Source organism: Chiloscyllium plagiosum, unplaced genomic scaffold (genome assembly GCF_037043375.1).
Source record: "Chiloscyllium plagiosum isolate Xiang-an unplaced genomic scaffold, Cpla_swu_hap1 HiC_scaffold_32, whole genome shotgun sequence".
Lineage (NCBI taxonomy): Eukaryota > Metazoa > Chordata > Chondrichthyes > Orectolobiformes > Hemiscylliidae > Chiloscyllium > Chiloscyllium plagiosum.
This window is the reverse complement of record NW_028270170.1, coordinates 14953647-14974597: the sequence shown is the minus strand read 5'-3', so window position 1 is coordinate 14974597 and position 20951 is coordinate 14953647. Positions and strand designations below refer to the sequence as shown.

General features: G+C 44.8%; 1 protein-coding gene across 4 annotated transcripts in view; it reads right to left on the bottom strand.

Moving 5' to 3' along the window:
• Positions 1–3812: 3812 nt before the first annotated feature.
• LOC122539839 (NGFI-A-binding protein 1-like) overlaps positions 3813–20951 on the bottom strand; it is a 57738-nt gene continuing 40599 nt past the window's right edge. For all 4 annotated transcript variants that reach the window (XM_043674940.2, XM_043674942.2, XM_087977808.1 and 1 more), the window contains 5 exons: positions 20729–20849; positions 17572–17691; positions 16663–16840; positions 7238–7453; positions 3813–4220 (listed from right to left, as the gene is read on the bottom strand). In XM_043674940.2, coding sequence (XP_043530875.1) covers positions 4165–4220; positions 7238–7453; positions 16663–16840; positions 17572–17691; positions 20729–20849 — 691 coding nt within the window. In that variant the 3' untranslated portion in view covers positions 3813–4164. The remainder of the gene's footprint in view (positions 4221–7237; positions 7454–16662; positions 16841–17571; positions 17692–20728; positions 20850–20951) is intronic.

Below are 20951 nucleotides of genomic sequence, written 5' to 3'. Positions count from 1 at the left end.
GCAGATACTGGAGAGTCAGAGTTGGTAAAGCATGGTGCTGGGAAAAGCACAGCAGGTCTCAGTCACCCTTCCCCCCTCCCCAGTCCTGAAAAAGGATCCTGCCTGAAACGTCAATTCTCTCGCTCCTCATATGCTGCCTGACCCGCTGTGCTTTTTCCAGTGGCACACTTTATCAGCCTGGAGATACCCAGGCTGACTGCCCTCCTCTATTGTGTAACTGTTCCTGGACTCTATGATGCATTCGAGTAGGAACCTTCACAACGTGATATTTTAGATAGTCACTTGAATTGTTCCTTGATGGCTGTGCAGAGGGTAGGAAATCACACAGTGTTCAGACTACAACAGGTTTAATGGAAGGAAGTGGGGATGGAGCTGAAGGCCCAATAATTGGCTTCTTTGTCTGTTGTCTGGGGAAAGAAGTTTCAGCAGCTAGCTCCTCTCTGTGGATCTGTTCCAGAAGATGCATTTCTGGGATAAGCCTTCAATGCCCAAACAGCTTGTGGAAATTCGCTGACCAGGGTTCGAACACTGGATTTCGAGTAGAGGGTTACTGGGGAGCACACTGGAAATTGGAACTGAGACTACAAACAGACCAGCCATAATCTTAACAAATGGTGGGGCTGGCTTAAAGGGCCAAATGGCCTACTCTTGCTTCTCAGTCCTGCTCCTACATCACTTGAACAAGATGTCAAACAGTTACTGGCAAGGCCTTTTGAATCATAGAATCCCCACAGTGTGGAAGCAGGCCATTCTGCCCATCGAGTCTACACCAAACCTCTGAAGAGCCTCCCACCCAGACCCATCCCCCTACCGTATAACACCACATTTCCCATGGTTAATCCAATTAGCCTGCACATCCCTAAACACTACGGGTAATTTAGCATGGCCAATGCACCCTACCCTGCACATCTTTATACTCATTGGATTTGGAAGAATGAGTGACAATGTTATTGAAACATACAAGATTCTTAGGGGACTTGATGGAGTGGATGCAGTAATGTCATTTCCCCATGTAGGGGAGCCCAGGACACAGTGCTGATCTTAGAATAACAGTTGCACATTTAAGACCCCAATGAGGACAGATTTCTCCCTCAGATGATCGTGAATCTGTGGAATGCTTTACCACAGAGGGTTATTGAGGTTGGGTCGTTAAGTATATTCAAGGTTGAGACAGACAGAGTTGTAATCATGAAGAGAATCAAGGACCATACAGAAATGACAGGAAAGTGGAGTTAAGGATTATCAAACCAGTCTTGATCTCATTGAATGGACTGAGTGGTCCACTTCTGCTCCAGTGTCCAATGGTCTTATCCATAGAAAGTGTCCATGGAGACAAACAGGCAAGGAATAAAATTGGAACAATTACGATTTTTGTTTCAACAAATTCTCAAAGCTAAACAGATTTCACAATCTCATTCTGAAATATTTAAAGATGTGTTGATTAGCATTACCAATATAAAAATGTAACAGTACATTGAAACAGTGAATACGCAACCAGGGGTGTTGTGGAGAAAATATAAAGAATCACCAGGAGACGCAGAGAGTTCTTCAAGAAGTAGGTCTTTTATTTGCAAACAAAAAACCGTGACACTGAGAAAGCAGATTCTCTAATGCCCCCGAACCTCAGGGTCCATGGATTTTTATATTTTTTTTAATCATGTTTCTGTTGGCTTATCATGTCCAACTATATTAATCAAAGTACCTCACTCTAGCTACACAATAAACCAGTGATGTTAGTTCCCATTATCTTTTTAGTTGTACATTCTACTTAATGTTATTCTAATGTCACGGTTAGATATTTATTGCTAACTGTGCTACAGTGATCTTCAATTCCAGACTAACCTGTCATCATAGATATTTAGCTATTCCATCTATTACAATAGTCCCCTGTCTCAAGTTGACTCTACTATTAATTAGATATTTTAATGTCATGTCCCAAATATTTATTGTCCCAATCCTGTCATAATAACACTTAACAGAAAAACTTGCTTCATTATTTGTATTATCTCATCTCGCCATAGTGACCTTTCAGCCTTAACCTTACTCTGCTAATTGGTGTAAGAATGTTCCACTATGGTTATCCCACCCTAACTTCCACAGAACACAGATTCCGTGGTCTTCCTGCTTTAACCCTTCCCATGCTTTCATGTTCTTTATTTTCCATAGAGGCTGCACAGCAAAGCTGAACACTGCACAGATGTGTCCAAGTCGTTTTTGTTCGTTATTCTTACATGTACTTTTATTTCTCAGGTCCTTTTAACATTAAGTTGAATAGATACAGGGCAAGAGTATATTAAAGAAAACAATATTAAAATATCTAGTAAAGAAAAATAACCCCAGACATTAATTCAAAAATCCCTCAGAATGGTGCCATTGCTCTTTCCAGTGCAGCAGTTAACGAATCACAAAATGTTCCAATGCAGGAGGCCATTCAGCCCACGATGTGTGCACCAGCTCATTAAGTGAGCATCATTACCAAGTGTCAATTTTCTGCTTCTTCACCATACCCTTGCACATCTGTTTTAACCAAATCGTCAACTTACGATGTCTTAAATGCCTCAATTGAGCCTTCCTCCTCTACACTTCCGGGCAGTACATTCCACAAACATTTGTGCTTCCAGAAATATTCATTTCCAAATGACAAAAAGGTTAGGTGTGGCAGGTGCACCCTAATCCAGCTAGTGTCAACAGACATCTCCTGCTTTAAGCAGGTCCTGCATCCCCTTACTGGTAGGTTTCCTCAAGACCTGGAAACAATGGCTAGCCAGAAATGCTGGGTAAACTCAAGGCACTCACATCCACTTATATGAGCTGCTAACTCACCTTAAAAGAGAGAGCTAGTTGTGAACTCCCCATCTCCTGACATAAAATCAGAGGGTGGCGGACTGAGACAGAATTGGGATCTTTTACAGCACGACACAAACTCACTAGTTGTCTAGGCTTTAAACAAAGTCTCTATTTAAATCAGAGTATCAAGTGATGAAGGGCTTATGCCTGAAACATCGATTCTCTTGCTTCTCGGATGCTGCCTGACCTGCTGTCCTTTTTCAGCACCATACTCTTGACTCCTCCTTACTTTTCAAGTGGTATGGTTTCATCGTGAACTCGACTCCCAGCCTCAAGCTGAAACCCAATGTGGTCTGGTTTAGAAGGACAATTATGCTGAACTCTTATTTCCCTATTTTTCTAATTTTTATCCCCCTAAGAATTTGTACTCAAGAATTTGTACCTAAGATGGTACTGTAAGTGGGGACTTGTAAACTTGTGAGTACATGTCACGATAAAGCCAATTCGTGTAATTGTTCAGTCTTCTTCTTGGTATGTAGGATAAAGGGTGGACCACATTCTCAACTCTGGGTTCAAGTGAGCTCAAACAGAAAGATTCTGGATTAGTGGTGCTGGAAGAGCACAGCAGTTCAGGCAGCATCCGAGGAGCAGTAAAATTGACGTTTCGGGCAAAAGCCCTTCATCAGGAATACAGGCAGAGAGCCTGAAGCGTGGAGAGATAAGTGAGAGGAGGCACTCAGTTCACCCTCACCTGATCATAGACTGATGCAGGACTCTTGTTCCTGAATCCTCTCTAAAAGTGCATTTGTGTAGATGCCAGATGCAGACTGGAAAAGGGTTGTCTGTAACGACCAAAATTCACATGTGTGTTACTATTATCTGGATGAACTGATACATGCTTCCAAACAAGGCAGAGTGGAAATCTGGAGGGAAACTCACAGGAGTCGAAACTGCCCATCTTCAATGAGTAAGTTGACAGAGGTTGGCTCCAGGAAGGACCGCAGAGAATGATAACAAGCAGCAAATTTTCACAAAGCAGTAAATATTTATTGTGTTATTGCTGTCTGAAACCAGACAATTGCAGAATGACATAGACTTACAGTGACAGAAACTAAAAAAAAACGCAAAAACAATACTGTAATTCCTGAATCTGTAATTAAAAAAAAGGAACTGTTTCTAACTATTTGGTTGCTGATTTAGCAAACGTATATACAGAAATAATTTCAAAATACTCCAAAAAGACACTCAAAGTTACACAATAAAAAAAGACGTTTATTAATTAGAAAAAAAATGAATAAATACTTTTGTACCTGAATGAATTAAAAAAGAAACCTAATCCATTACGCCTTTAAAAATGTCTAGTCACTAAATGAAAGTTCATGAGTTGCGATTTGATGTAACATCAGAATCTTCCTTGTAATTCTCTTCATCTTCTGCAGCAAGACAGAAAGAAACATAATCAAGGCATTTCAAAAAAAAGGTATGGACCCTGAAGTTCATCATTTCCCTGATCACATAAACGCTACCACATCACAGACTTGAAAGTTCTGTAATAAATACACTCTGATCCACAAAGCAAAAACATCAGAATATTCATCCTCCCCACCTCTCCATGACAATAAAGTTAATTCATTCATTTATTCATCTCTCTGTTTTTCTACATTACATGATATTACCACTCTGTACAGCTTTGTGATGTCCTTTAAAACGTAGGATTACCTCAATCTATACCTTTACCCACTGCCCCATCCTCTCCCTCTACACCACAGCATCCAACACCCTGTCTTCTGACACTGTTCCATGGTTCATTGGTTATATTAGTTAAGGAGTGTCTGGCCTTGGACTGTGGTATTTTCTTCCTAAACCTCTCCTAGTCCTTCTCATCTCAAAAGGACACATCGAACCTTCATTTATATCTTTGCCCGTGGAATCCTGCTCCCCAGATTTTATTTCATTGTGTTTAAGTTGCCAGAGGAATGCAAGTTAGGGAGAAGGCAGGAGATTGGGGTTGAGAAACAGATCAGCCATGATGGAATGGTGGATTTTAACTCATAATCCACATGAAAGGTTCACTTTGGAGTACTGACGCTCATCTACCCAAATTCCTGATCTCAGTCATGGCTGACTGGGACAAATGTTCCAATCCGATGGGAACACGTAATGGACAGCAGTAAGTTTCTCCATCACTCTCGCTTCCTTTGTGGAGTCACTGGGTAGATGAAGATGGTCAAGTGGTGGCACATTCTCGAGGAAGCAGGTCACAGAGACAGAACTTAGGGCAGCCACCACCCACCAACCGATTTAACTGGGCTGCCACAAGAGGATCTTGGCACCAATCGGAACCATCAGGAATAATCTCTGGCTTTTTGAGCTGAAAACAAAATTTCTTCAGTACCAGCCTGGCTTAGCTCAAAGGTGGCACTCAGACTCAAACTTGTAGCTTTAGAAACATGGCAAATAGGAACATGTGTAGGCCATTCAGCCCTTCGAGCCTTCTCCATCATCCAACAGACTGATCATCCAACTCAGAACCCCGTTCCCATATTCTTCCCATACCCGTTGATTCCTTTAGCCCACGGGTGAGGCAATTTCTCTTAAATGCAATCCTAAATGGCTTACCCAATGCCATGGTTGAAAGTTAAACCCAAGCCACAGTTTAAATAGGATATCTGTGCAAAGGATTGTTCTTTTGGGCTTTGAGCTGAGCTTTTCTGGGCTGTTAGTCAGTATTAGTCCTTCTAACTTTCCATACACAGCATTTTAATAGGGCTTTACTCCTAATCCTCAGCTCTCCTGTGATCAAAAACAGAGTGAATCTTTACTCATTCCGGTTATGAGGTCACATGACTGATCTGGATATGATGCACCTCATCACAAGAAAATTAATGCATTTTTCCGCAACTCTCCAGTTGGGTAAAGGCACAATCTGATTTGGAATACTGACTGGGAGGTCATAGAGGTGTACAGCACAGAAACAGACCCTTCAGTCCAACCCATCCATGCAGACCAGATATCCTAACCTAATATAGTCCCATGATTCGGAGATGCTGGTGTTGGACTGGGGTGTACAAAGTTAAAAATCACACAACAGCAGGTTATAGTCCAACAGGTTTAATTGGAAGCACACTAGCTTTCGGAGCGACACTCCTTCATCAGGTGATTGTGACAGATACCTTTTAAATGCTGTAGTTGTACCAGCCTCTACCCCTTCTTCTCGCAGCTCATCCCATACAAACACCACCCTCTGTGTGAAAAAGTTACCCTTAGGTCCCTTAATTTTGGACATCTCAACCCTGTGAAAAGGACATTGGCAATTCACCCTATCCAAGCTCCTCATGATTTTATAAACCTCTGTACGGTGACCCCTCAGCCTCTGACACTCCAGGCAAAAATCACCCCAGCTATTCAGCCTCTCCCTATAGATATGCTCAATTTAATTGGGTTCTGGGCTCTCATCACCTGGACTGAAATTGTAAATAGGGGTAGATGGGGGCGATGGAGGGAGTTGGGGGAAGCTCTCAGGATTCTCACTGTCAATCTCTACCCAATGATTTCCATTGGAAATAGCCCATGGATAAATGTTGGGGGGGGAAGTGGGCTTGGTGAACAACCAATGCTTTACCACAGATTCCCAAGTGTTTAGCTGACATACTGCAGGGCTGCTAGTAAACAGAATCACATCCCAGGAACGAAGGACAGCCTCAGGAGAGGAACACATTTTAACTTTGACAAAGAAATATCTGGCTCCCAAGAGGAAACATCATTATCTTAAATATTATTCATCCAATACTTCTGACACCTCATTCTAGTCCATTAGCTCAGAATGAGGAACTGATACAGACATACACTCCTGCCGAAAACAGAGATATGTTGTTGAAGTTTATTGTCCTACTCGAGATGAACGCATACCGAATTTCAAAGGCAACAATACTTTATACTACATGAGAAACGGATGCTGACTGATTGGCAATCGATTGGTCAAAGCATTCCACAGGAAATGCACCAGGAAACTACTGGTCCAGTAAAAGGCCTTGACGAGTCAGTGTCTGTTCACCAAACAATCAGCATCTTTCTCTCGAGCGGTATAAACTGTTACTCCCTTTGAAATCTGGCATTCTTGCAGCTCCTCTGATGAGAGAAAGATACGAGGCTTCAGCAGCTTGTCTCTTTTCAGCATAAGTAGGCCATTCAGCCTGTCAATTCTGCTGCAGCATTCAGTGAGATCATGGCTGATCTGTTAATCCTCAACACCACTCTCCTGCCTTTTGCCCATAAACCTTGATTCCTTTACTGATTAAAAATCTGTCCACTTCCGTCTTGAATGTACTTGATGACCAAGCCTCAGCAGGTCTCTGGGGTGAAGAATTCACTATCTTTTGGGAGAAGAGATTCCTCCTCATCTCTGTAAGATTTACAGTATACAAACCTCTGTGATGTATAGGATATTTACCAGAAAAAGCCTCCTGTTTGATTCTGGGGCTGATCCTCTCTCCCTCCTCAGTACTGGGTGAGGCATGTTGCTGTGCCACTCGGAGCCCCTCATCAATCAGTGCCAACTGAATCATCTGCTTCGTTTTGCTCTGGCAGGGTCTGAACGTACTGGGAATGTCGGAGGGGCACGGAGATGGCGCGAGACTGGAGTTTGAAGTCATATCCTCAGACGCATCTGTATCAGAAGGACAACTTTAGGAAAATGACAACAGCAGGATTATGCATTCATATTCAATGTCTGAAACAGACACCATGTGGCTTTCCTACAACACCAACTTTTCTCTTAATAATGGTTTGCCGCTCACATGACACACATAGCAATGAATGAGAGTTGGAGGGCTGTATATACAGAGGAACCTCGATTATCCAAATATCAATTATCCGAATTTCAGATTATCGGAAGGAGATCTCAAGGTCCCGATAGAAACATTACATCAGAGGGTGTTTCCAACACCGATTGCATCTTTACCTTAGTAATTAAAAACGAACTCGGCTTACTGAAATGCTGCTGAGAACAGTCCTGGACATCAATGGGAGCCCAGGCACCATCTCCAAATGACTGACCTCCCGCCCTCCCGCTCTCTCTCCCCACACTTTCCCTGGAATTCTACAAGGCGTACCTTGAACACCCCCCCCCCTCCCCCAGATAATCTCTCTAACATTGTCCTGTACAGAGCAAAGGTGGAACTTGTGAAAAAGTTGCAATAAAAAGTTGCGTGTGTGTGCACGCACTACCTGGAGACTCACACCCCCGAAGGCAGCAGCAGTTCAATCCCACTGAACTGATGGGTGGGAGGCAGGCTTCAGCAATGCTGCAGGTCTCTTACACACAAGTATGTGTGTCTGCTCAGAAACAAACCCTGAGACAAAGAGAGGGAGTGAGGCAGGCAGGGAGCGGAAAAAGGAAACTTCAGAAAACTCCGAGCCTCAGAGGAGAGGCAGTGCATCAATTAACCAGATAGTCAATTATCTGAGCGAGTTAGTGGCCGCCCATCTCGTTCGGATAATCGAGGCTCCTCTGTACACACAGATACGCCATGTGTGCTATGTTCATAGGCAGGGATTTGCCCCATTGTCTGCTGATAGAGTCATACAGCACGGAAACAGACCCTTCGGTCCAACCAGTCCATGCCGAACATAATCTGAAACTAAACTAGTTCCACTGCCTGCTCCTGGCTTATATCTCTCCAAACCTTTCCTATTAATGTAATTATCCAAATGTCTTTTAAATGTTGTAATTGTACTCACACCCACAACCTCCTCAGGAAGTTCATTCCACACACGAACCACCCTCTGTGTAAATGATTTGCCCCTCACGTCTTTGTTAAATCTCTTTCCTCTCACCTAAAAAAAATGTGACCCCTAGTCTTGAAATGCCCCATTCTAGGAAAAAGATAACTGCCATTTACTCTATCTATACCATTCATTATTTTATAAACTTGTATCAGGTCACCACTCAACACCTTACGCTCCAGTGAAAAAAGTCCAAGCCTTTCTTTATAACTCAAACATTCCATACCTGGCAACATCCTGGTAAATCTCTCCTGAACCCTCTCCAGTTTAATAATATCCTTTCTATAATTGGACAACCAGAGTTGGACACGGTATTCCAGATGAGACCTCACTGATGTCCTAGACAATCTCAACATGACTTCCCAACTCCTATACTCAAAGGATTGAGCAATGAAGGCAAACACGATACTTCATTTCAAATTGTGTCTCTCAGTAATTGTTGTCAATGCTGGTTTGCTGTTCTCTTCCAACGTCAGGGGCAGGGTGATGAGGCAAGTAACAAATCTACCTCAGCCAGAATGGGGATCGAATCCACACTGTCGTTTTTACTCTGAATTACACAGAAATCATTGAAGATCGAGCTCTGCAGACCTCTGGTTTCAGCGATAGCTGGAGTAGTGTGTGCAGTTCTGTTTACCACCTTATAGGAAGGATGGGATTGCACTGGAGCGGGTGCAGAGAGTATTCACCAGGTTGTTGTCTGGGATGGAGCATCTTAGATACAAAGAGAGTCTGGATAAGCTCTAGTTGCTTTCTTTGGAGCAGAGAAGGTTGAGGGGAGACCAGACTGAGGTGGTTAAGATTAAGAGGGGCATGGACAGGGGGAACAGAGAACAGTAGTTCCCCTTCGTGAAAAGGTGAATAACAAGGGGGCATGATTTTAAGGTGAAAGGCAGAAGGTTTACAGGGGATTGAAGAGGAACATTGATCACCCTTTCGGTGCCAGGGTCTGGAAAGCAGCGGCTGGGAGGGTGGTCGAGGCAGGAAACCTCACAACCTTTAAAAAGAACTTGGAGATCACTTGAAGTATCCTGACATTCACGACTATAGGCCTTGTGCTGGAAGATGGGACTATTGTAGATTTAATAACTTTTGATAGTGTAGACTCGGTGGGTGAAAAGGCCTCTTCTGTAATATATAATTATTAGTATGTAGCCCTTTGAGGGGAACCATTTATTTTCCCACAAGAAGACATCAATTCAGGCAAGATTCTTATTTAACAGACATTTAAGATCTCATATCCCTGCGGCTCCTTGTCCTTCTGATACCATATCTTGGCCTTAAAACAACCGGACCCTGCATTCCCCCTGGATTTCTCACACTCTCTACAAAATCCCGCAATTCTACTGGAGGCAAAAGTATCCCAGGCTCTAAGTATAAGGTTAAAAATCACAGAACACCAGGTTTATTTGGAAGCACTAGCTTTTGGAGCGCAGCTCCTTCATCAGGTGGTTGATGAACTATAACCTGGTTGTGTGATTGTTAACTTTGTACACTCCAGTCCAACACCGGCAACTCCAAGTCATGTCAAAGTATAAGGTCCTGCCAGAGGGGACCAGAAGATTGTCAGCTGATTTAACTGTAATTGGCAGAAGAACGAGAAGGACAGCTAAATGAGGTTCAATCTGTCCCTCACTGACCTTTTGCCCTCATTCAGCCAGACAGGATTCATCAGTTCTCAGCAAAACCAGTAGGTGAGACAAGAGCACAGTGGGAGGAATTTAAGGCCCTTCCTCTGTAGAGAGTTTTGGGGTGGGTGGGGTATTTACTGAGAGAGGTGGTGGGTGGGCACCTCACCACCTTCACATCTCTGCCTGATCAAATCTAGTGGCCCACATCATCTCACTGGTGTAACCCAGTGGGCGGACAGCCACACTGTGAGCACAACAAGCACACCCATGAAGGATAGCTGGTGGGTTCCTTTTCTTTTATTTGTCCAGAGGACAAGTCAAGAGCGTGATGAAACACTCCCTACTTGCCTGGATGGGTGCAACTCCAACAACATTCAAGAAGCTTGACACAAGACAAAGCAGCCTACTTGACTGGCACTACATCCACAAACATCCACTCCCTCCACCACTGCTGACACTCAGTAGCAGCACTGTGTACCATCTCCAAGATACACTCCATAAATTCACCAAAAGATTCTCAGACAGCACCTTCCAAACCCATGACCACTTCCATCTAGAAGTACAAAGGCAGCAGATACATGGAAACACCACACCTTCAAGCTCCCCTCCAAGCCACTCACCATCCTAACCTGGAAATGTATCACCATTCCTTCACTGTTGCTAGGTCAAATTCCTGGAATTTCCTCCCTAAGGATATTGTGGGTCAACCCTTAGCACATGGACTGTAATAGTTCAAGAACTGGGCAGATCACCACAACCTTTTCAAAGGGCAGCTAGGGGTGAACAATAAATGAGTGAATAAAAACAAGGATGAGGGTGTTATTGGCTGGGTCAGCATTCACTGCCAGTCCCTAGCTGCCTTTGAGAAGGTGGTGATGTGTTCCCTTCCTGAACTGCTGCAGTCTGTTAGGTGTATTTAGACCCACAGTGCTGCAAGAGAGCAAGTTCCAGAATTTTGACCCTGGGGAGGGGGCTGTTTGTTCAAAGGCACTTACTGCTAGATCATGGCAATGCAGTATTGAGAAGGGTGTGTCACTGAGAGGCAACCCATGCTCTTGTTTCTGAGACTCCAACTCAGGAACACCTCTAACCTGACATCATCACTCAGCTCAGGCCTGGGATCCAGCAGTGACTCTCGGTCCAGTCTGGATACTGGGTGGACAGATACAGAGCCCATTAGCAGTATGGTTTTCAGCTCCTGACTGCTGGGAGCTCTCGGGGGCTGCAATTTCAACCCCCACGGTCCTCCATCGCAGAGAATACCCATTGTTGGTTACTTGGCTGCCTGTATGATTAACCTTCTCCAAAAAAGTAACCCTCAATCACCTCCACTAATGATCATCCAATCAGCAGCCACCTAGGTGGAAGGGATTGACAGGTTGCTCAGCACTTATTAAACTTTTAATCACACACAACCTGACCTTGACTAACAAGTAGCAAGTCATGGGGATCAGGTAGAGACGAAGGAGGGGCAAAGGCCACTGAGGTCAATAGTGGGACCGACCCTGGCCTGTGAGTGAGCTCCCTAATTTCCAGCCATTCACGTGAAAACTAACATCGTGTGTTATTGAGTGCACAAGTGCAGAGAGCCCCAAACACTGTTCATTGTAAACTCCAGCAACACTCGTTCATCCAAGCACATTGATTTTCCTAAAAGGAGATGAGGTTGCAAGTGTGTGAACTCAGATAGGAAAGGTTTAGAGAGATATGGGCCAAACGCAGGAAAGTGGAACTAGTTTCGTTTGGGAGACTTGGTTGGCCTAGCAGAGTTTTGTCCAAATGCTGAGCTCCAACACTCACGAGGGTTAATCTGATGGAGTCACACAGTGTGGAAACAGACCCTTCGGTCCAACTCATCCATGCCGACCAAGTTTCCCAAACTAAACGAGTCCCATTTTCCGGCTTTTGACCCTTTCTCTCTAAACCTTTCCTATTCATGAACTTATCCAAATTACTTTTAAATGTTGTAACTGTATCTGCACCCACCACTTCCTCTGGAAGTTCATTCCACACACGAACCACCCTCCAGGTGAAAAAGTTGTCCCCTTGGGTCCCTTTTAAATCTTTCTCCTCTCACCTTAAAAATGTGCCCCTAGTTTTGAACTCACTCATCCTACGCAAAATACCTTTGCTATCCACCTTATCTGTGCTGCTCATGATTTTATAAACCTCTACAAGGTCATCCCTCAACCTCCTATGCTCCAGTGAAAAGTCCCAGTCTATCCAGGTATAACTCAAATCCTCTATTCCAATCAACATCCTGGTCAATATTTTCTCCACTTTAATAATATCCTTCCTATAACATGAATGAATGCACACTCCCAGGCACAGATTCGCCAACCATTGAGCACCTGGAGGCTGCCTCTGTGGCAATTTTATGCCCATTAAGAATCTGGGGAACTAACCTGGATTATTCCATGCCAAAGGGCATCAGGAATGGTAAAATAAAACACTTGGATTGATTACTCATTGGTTAGTCAACTGCAAAGGCATCTTTGGATTAGCCAAACTCCATCAGACTTTCAAAACTGTGCTACTTGAAAACAGGATACAAAAGGGGCAGGGGCCCAAAGTTAACACCCCTTCCTAAACACTAATTATTAGAGTGGACATCCATCATCACAAATATCAATTGACTGAGGGTGAACTTCTGGGAAAGATTAAAAACTAGCAGGATCATGCCAAGTTGGCAGGTTTGCTTTGCTAACATACCTGTGAGGCACCTTGCAGCATTTTACTCTGTCAAAGGCATTACATAGGTGCAAGTTATTGTTGTACACCTCCTGTCAATCAAATCATGAAGGTGTGAGGGGGAAGCCACGACATACAGCACCCAGCTGCAGACAGAGAGGGGGAGAGGGATAGAAAGAGAGAGAGAGAGACAGGGACAGAGACACAGAGAGAGCGAGCAGTGGGCCCAATTATTGAGCAGCTGGAAGGCAGGACGTTTGAGAACTTTGCCTGTCAATGTAAACACTAGCAATCAGTGTTGGTAGAATTGGGAGGATGCAGGACCTCCTCACCACCAGGTGGCAGAATGCCAGGTGCAAGGGTGCAGTCCTCAGTTTTCTCACTTCCCTCCTCACTGTCTGAAGCATGGGGTCCATGTGACTTCATTTCTGAAACATTGACAATTGGATTAATCCAATCTCGGTGCTCCCCCATTCCAACTAAGACAATACACATGCTTTTTGATCCGAGTAAACCAAAAACAAAACCAATCTTTACATAACAAAGATTCTATTTTCCTCACTGTTTTATTAAACTATCAGCTGCCACTATCACAAGGTTCCATTGTCATTTAGCTTTCACAGCAACACCCTCACTCCACACCAGAGTAACGTGCAGAGCTTACCTCAATACCACCTCCCCCGGTCTAGGAACTGACTCATTAATGTTTAAGAGTAGTGCTGGAAAAGCATAGCTGGTCAGGCAGCTCATTCCTGATGAGGGGCTTATGCCCAAAACATCGATTCTCCTGCTCCTCGGATGCTGCCTGACCAGCTTTGCTTTTCCAGCACCACACTCTCAACTCTGATCTCAAGTATCTGCAGTCCTCACTTTCTCCTCATTAATGTTTAATTCAAGCTTCATTTCAAACGCATAGTCTACTGTAGCAATGCAGTACTGAAGGAAGGCTGCAACATCAAAGCTGCTGCCTCTCAGTGCTGACAATAAACTCAGGGCTGCAAAACTTCAAGAGAGTCAGGGGGCAGAGATGAGTGCAGTGGCTGTCACAGAGGAGAAGGTGCGAGAGAAGCTGGAAGGTTTGAAGATGGAAAATCAGCCAAACCTTAGATTTCTGGAGGAGAAAGCTGAGGAGATTGTACACACATTAGTGGTTATGTTTCAGGAATCACTGGAATCAGGGTGGGTACCAGAGGACTGGAAAATGGCTAATATAACATCCCTATTTAAGAAAGGGAGGAAGAAGGTGGGAAGTTATAGCCCTATTAGCCTGATCTCAGTCATTGGTAAGACTTTAAAGTCCATTATGAAGGATGAGATTACGGAGTACTTGGAAGTGCATGGTAAAATAGGGCTGAGTCAGAACAGCTTCATCAAGGGGTGGTCATGCCTGACAAATGTGTTAGAACTCTTTGAGAAGGCAATGAGCAAATAAGACAAAGGACAGGAGTGGATGTGATCATTTTGGATTTCTAGAAGTCCTTTAACAATGCCGCACAGGAGGCTGCTACACAAGATAAGTCCCATGGTGTTATGGGCAGGATACTGGCATGGATTGGGGATTGGCAGAAGGCAGCGAGTTGGGTTAAAGGGGTCTTTTTCAGCTGGAGACTGCAAGGGTCCATGTTGGGACCACAACTATTCATTTATACGTTAATAGTCTGGACGAAGGAACTGAGGGAATTATTGCTAAAATTGCAGATGACATAAAGATAGGTGGATGGACAGGTAGTGTTGAGGAGGTGAGGAGGCTGCAGAAGGACTTGGACAGGCTAGGAGAGTGTGCAAAGAAGTGGCAGATGTAATACAATGTGGGAAAGTGGGAAATTGTGAGGTAGGAAGAATACAGGTGTAGATATTTTTGAAATGGGGAAGAGCTTCAGGAATCTGAAGCACTGAGGTATTTGGGAGTTCTAGTTCAGGATTCTCTTAAGGTTAACATGCAGGTTCACTTGGCAGTTAGGAAGGCAAATTCAATGTTAGCATTCATTTCACGAGGGCTAGAATGCAATAGCAGTGATTTACTGCTGGGGCTGTATAATGCTGCGGTTAGACCGCCTTCAGAATGTTGTGAGCAGTTCTTGTATCTATGGAAGGATGTGCTGACACTGGAGGGGGGTCCAAAGGAGGTTTACAAGAATGAAGGGCTTGTCATATAAGGAGCGGTTGAGGACTCTTGGTGTGTACCTGACGAAGTTTAGAAGGATGAGTGGGATCTGATTGAAACTTACAGAACACTGAGACCTGGATAGAATGGCTGTGGAGAAGATGTTTCCACTGGTAGGAGAGACTAGGACCCGAGGGTCCAGCCTCAGTGTGAAAGGATAACCCTTTAGAACTGAGAGGAGGAGGAATTTCTTCAGCCAGAGGGTGGGGAATCTGTGAAACTCATGGCCACAGTCAGTTATTGAGGCCAAGTCATTGCGTGTCTTTAAGAACGAGAGATAGGTAGGTTCTTGATTAGTAAGGAGATAACGGGTTGCAGGGAGAAGGTAGGAGAATTGGGTTGAGAAACATATCGGCTATGATCGAATGGCGGAGCAGACTCAATGGGCCAAATGACCTAATCTGCTCTGATATCTTATGGTCTAAACCAAAGTTATAACTCACATACGTCATTTTGCTATGATTCCAATAAATTATTCCACTGCATTTTTCAAAGAGAAACCAGAGAGTTCTTCTGGCCAAAGCTGGTCTTTCAACACTCCCGGCACCTTCCCTTGCAACCGCAGGAGGTGCAACACTTGCGCCCACACCTCCCCCCTCACCTCTCTCCAAGGCCCCAAAGGAAACTTCCATATCCGCCACAGATTCACCTGCACCTCCACCCACATCATCTACTGCATCCGCTGCAGCCGGTGTGGCCTCCTCTATATTGGGGAGACAGGCCGCCTACTTGCGGAGCGATTCAGAGAGCACCTCTGGGCCACCCGGACGAACCAACCCAACCAACCTGTAGCACAGCATTTCAACTCCCCCTCCCACTCCACCGAGGATATGCAGGTCATTGGACTCATCCACCGCCAAACCACAACAACCCGACGGTCGGAGGAGGAGCGTCTTATCTTCCGACTGGGAACCCTCCAACCGCAGGGGATGAACTTGGACTTCACCAGTTTCTTCATCCCCCCTCCCCCCACCTTGTCTCAGCCGGATCCCTCCAGCCCGGCACCGCCTTCCTGACCTGCAGTCTTCTTCTTGACCTCTCCGCCTCCATCCTACTCCGACCTATCACCCTCACCTTGACCTCTTTCCACCTATCACATTTCCAACGCCCCTCCTCCAAGTCCCTCCTCCCTACCTTTTATCTTCTCCTGCTGAACACTCTCTGCTCATTCCTGAAGAAGGGCCTGTGCCCGAAACGTCGAATCTCCTGTTCCCTGGATGCTGCCTGACCTGCTGTGCTGTTCCAGCAATAAAGTTTCAACTTTGATCTCCAGCATCTGCAGACCTCACTTTCTCCTCGATAATTAAAGATCAGGTTATCAAGTCACTCAGATAATTGCTGCCTCTGGGATCTTGCTTTGCAGAATTTGGTGGCGGATTACACCACTGGATATACTCTGCAGACTTTGAAAGGCTTCACATAAGCGAGGGTGCCACCTTATCTGAAAAGCGTCTGCAGTCAAATAGCTGGCTCTGTGTGACACAATGCAGGCCATGAACCTGTTTCTTGTTAAACTGTGGCAGAGCCCTCCCAGCTCAAAGGCGGCTTCATCAGGAATATTCTGCTGCAGAGTCCGCAGGGCAGTATTGAGGAAGGAAAACTTACCATCGCCACTTCCTTCTGACATCCCGCCATCCTCCTCTTCCACGGGCTGCATCCCGAGCAGGGACAGGCTACGAGCCTTGGCCGAGAAATATTTATCGCTACGTTTCTGCTTCTTGATGAGGTCGTTTTGCTCCTGCATCAGCGAGAGCTGTTCTGTGGTGACCTTCTCCAGTTCTAGCTGCGAGGTTCCAAAGGAGAGAGAGAGAGAGAGAGACACACACAGGGGTGAGGAAAAACAAAACTAATCAGGCTAAAGGCCAGAGGAAATAAACATACAGAAGTGAGACTGAATTGCAGAGCATAGGCGCAGCATCGTCATGAGGAATTATTATAGGTACAAACGGCTTGTTGCTGTCACCTACTCTCCACAAGGCCAGTCGATTAAGGGTACAACTGGAGCCAATCTTCCAGCATGCCTATAATTCTGAAAAGAGGGATATTTGGTTGAAATGTTTCAGCTTGCACTTCTCTGGACAGTGGGAAAAATACCAAACTTCAAATGATCATAACAAGTTATACTACCAGAGAAAACAGCATTGATTGGTTGGCAAGTCAACTCCTATTGTTCGCTAAGAGAAAAAGCAACAGGCTCCCCAAGTCCCTAGGTATTTCCAAAAAATGGTGCAAGTTTTAAACATATTTGCTTTTTTTGCAGAGAATGGGTCCCTGCATATATGCCGTTTGTAACGTCGGTAAATGAGCCATGTTATGAGTGCAATCGATTATCTTAAACTGGCTGCCAGTGTGACTATTAGTGCACTCAGAAGTGCTGCCCAATTACAGAATCACATCTAACAGCAGACCTGTCCTTTAACCACCGCAAGAAAGTACATGTAAGGCTGGTCCCAATAAGGTTCTGTGGCACAAGCTAAGTATTTGACATTGCAAGATCGCTGAATGAAAGGTCACCTGTAATTCATGGACCTCAGCCACATTGTGACTAAGCTCCTCCTGGATAATCCTGGATTTTAGGGTTTCCTGTTTCTGGTAAATACCAGCCAGTATGGCCTGAATCTCCAGCAATCGTTCCTATGAGAGAGAAACAAAACACATGAACTCCCCTTGGCAGGATATAGGCCGAACTCTGTCAGAATATTGCCAATCTATCAGTCGGTGCTGTGGCTGTCCCGGTACGAGTTAACAAAGGAAGGCATGTCATAACATGAACAACTTTCTCAGATATTAATCAGCATCCTCACCAATAGACTTCCTCTCAAACAACCAATTCCATTTGGAAAAAGTCCCAAAGAAACTGGTTCAATATCCATAAGATCGTTAGGAACAGCCCTCAATCCCTTGAGCCTGTTCTGCCAATCGATAAGATCATGGCTCAACCCTGTAATCCTTGACTCCACGGTCAATCAATAACCTGTCTAACTCAACCTCAAGTATATGCGAGGACCCTGCCTCCAGCGCTCCGTGGGGAATTCTAAACACTGATGAGCCTCCGAGTGAAGAGATTCCTCTTCATCTCCATCTTAAATGGGAGACGCCTTATTCTAAAACAACGTCTTCTGGTTATAGATCACTCCTTTAAGGGAAACATCCAGTCCATTTCCAAATAGCTGAGCACCCTCAAAATTTTATATTTCTCAATAAGACCACCCCTCATTCCTCTAAACTTCAATAGGCAAAGCCCAACCTGCTCAACCTTTCCTCATAATTCAAACCCTTTTCTCCCCAGAGTCAGCTGAGTTAATCTTCTCTGAACTGCCTCCAGGGTAAACGATTTCCTCCTGAAGTTAGAAGATCAATGTCCCCTTAAAGGGATATGGAGCGAAGGCAGGTACACAGCAATACAAAATAACTGTGGATGCTGTTTTCTTTTTAAAGTTCTGTGGGACAGGAACAGGCAGAAACAATGGGTCTGTCATGAGTTCATAAGATATAGGAGCAGCATTAGGCCATTCGGCCCATCAAGTCTGCTCTGCCATTCGATCATGGCTGATGTGTTCCTCACTCCCATTTTCCTGCCTTCTCCCCATACCCCTTCATCCCATTCCCAATTAAAAATCTGTCTAACTTCTCCTTAAATTTGCTCACTGTCCCAGCATCCACCACACTTTGAGGTAGCGAATTCCACAGATTCACAACTCTTTGGGAGAAGTACTTTCTCAACACTGTTTTAAGCTAGCTACCCCTAATCCTAAGATTGTCCTGTTTGTGGATATTGGGGAGAAGGCAAAAAAAAATTGGCCTGAATGGGGTTGGGGGAACAATAGGGGGGTTGTCCCTGGATGAGATGAAGTTGGTAGGAACATGGTGTTGGGTCACAAATAAACCACAGAAGTGTCAAATGACAAACAGGCTCAAGGGGCTGAATGGTTTACTCTTATTCCTCTGTAGATCTGAGCAGGCATTGAGATACCAGAGACTATCCTAGGTCTACATAAGCCAATCAGAGCCAGGACAGGGGCTTGACAATGGCTCCCCCATCACTGATCGATATGGAGGGGAAGAGGTCATCAAGCTCCCTGCTCCTGATCATCAATTAGTGACATTCCCTGGTAAGGTGACAGCGTGAGGCTGCGACATCGTGGCACTGTTGCCTTTAGCTGCCTTGATGTTTCACGTGAGGTGCAAAAGGACTGTGCCCAGAGAACTTTAGCCCAAGACCCGTGAATTGTCTAAATTGGCAAAATCTTGCTGAACGGTAATTCAGGTTAAGAGAAAGAGGAAATCAGCACAAAGTGTTTTTTTTTTAAATATGAGAGAGCAAGTTATGTAGCCGTAACAGAATTATTAAGATCCTAGAGCACAAAATATAAAGATATAAAGCTGAACCTAGATTGGACTGCATTGGACCTGATGTGGATGGTGTATGAAGGCCACTTAGAGGGTACGGGAGAGATTATTCAGATGACAGCAGAAATGAGAGGCATGAATTAGAAAGAGAGGTCATTATGACTGGGAAAGTTAACTGGAGATTGAAAGGTGATGTTTAAAATTTTGAGGCAAACTGGGCAAGATTATTTCCACAGGTTGGCAAAGTGCTCACCCAAGGGCAAAAATTTAAACTTGTTGCTACATAAGAACCGAAGGATTTGGGGAGTACTGCATTGTCTGATGAGCCAGCACTAAGATGACAGCAAGGACCCTGTGGATTTAAGGGAAATGAGACTGTACATGGAAGATGTATACCTCACAGTGTACTATTCATATGAACCATCGCTAACCAAACACCATTGAAGCAAGATGTACTGGTTAGTTAGTTGTTTACGGAATCCTGCTCATTGGCAAATCAGCCACCAGATTTGACTGTGAAACAGCTGTTGTGTTTCAGAGGCAGATCACTAGCTGTGAAGAAAACTAGGGGCCATGTGGCAAAGCGGTAATGTTCCTACCTCTGAGCCAGGAGACCTGGGTTCTAGTCCCACCTGGAAGCAGGAGAATTGACGTTTCGGACATAAGCCGTTCTTCAGGAATTCCTGAAGAAGGGCTTATGCCCAAAACGTCGATTCTCCTGCTCCTCGGATGCTGTCTGGCCTGCTGTGTTTTGCCAGCACCACATTTTTCAACTCTGGTACTCCAGCATCTGCAGTCCTCACTTTCTCCTCCTTCAAGTCCCACCTGCTCCAGAGGTGTGTAATGACATCTCTGAACAGATTGACTAGGAAAATATCAAACTGTGAATATAAATGGAAGTTACACGCGTTGGAAGGTTTGTACATACTAGGGTGGAGTAGGGGGTGTGAACTAAGAATTGAGCTCCAGCCTTTGAGCTGGGATATCCCCAGCTGTTAAGAATTCATTCCCTCTGCCCTAAGCAGCCACCCTCATGACCTTTGATCCACTGATATGTATCATGAGAATACAGCCACAGAATATACGCCATTGCAGCTTTCTTTCCCCAGTTGGTGGGTTGTGACTGTTTTAAAGGCACAAATGCAATGCAGCTACACAAACTGAGTGCATGGCAGTCTGGCACAAGAGGGCACTAAAGTCAAGGCTGACCCTCCCTCTACCCAACATGCTCCAGTAGGGACCACTGGGCAGTTGCTGCAGGATGAATAGTCCCCTCTCACTCCAGCGACTTGCTGGGAACACAACAGCCAGTGAGCCTCACCTGTCTCTTCAGTTTCATCAGTTCCGCTTGCACAGTGCGCGTGTGAACCTCGTCACGCAGGTATTGTCCGTTGGGATCCAGCCTTGGCCTTTTTGGTATTGGTGCATCTGCAAACTTGGATCTAAACAAAATATTGGAAATTATCCTAATCACCATGGAAACAGCTGAACAAAACTCACCTTTTTCACTGAAAAGAAAGAGACATGTCGACGAAGCTTTTCAC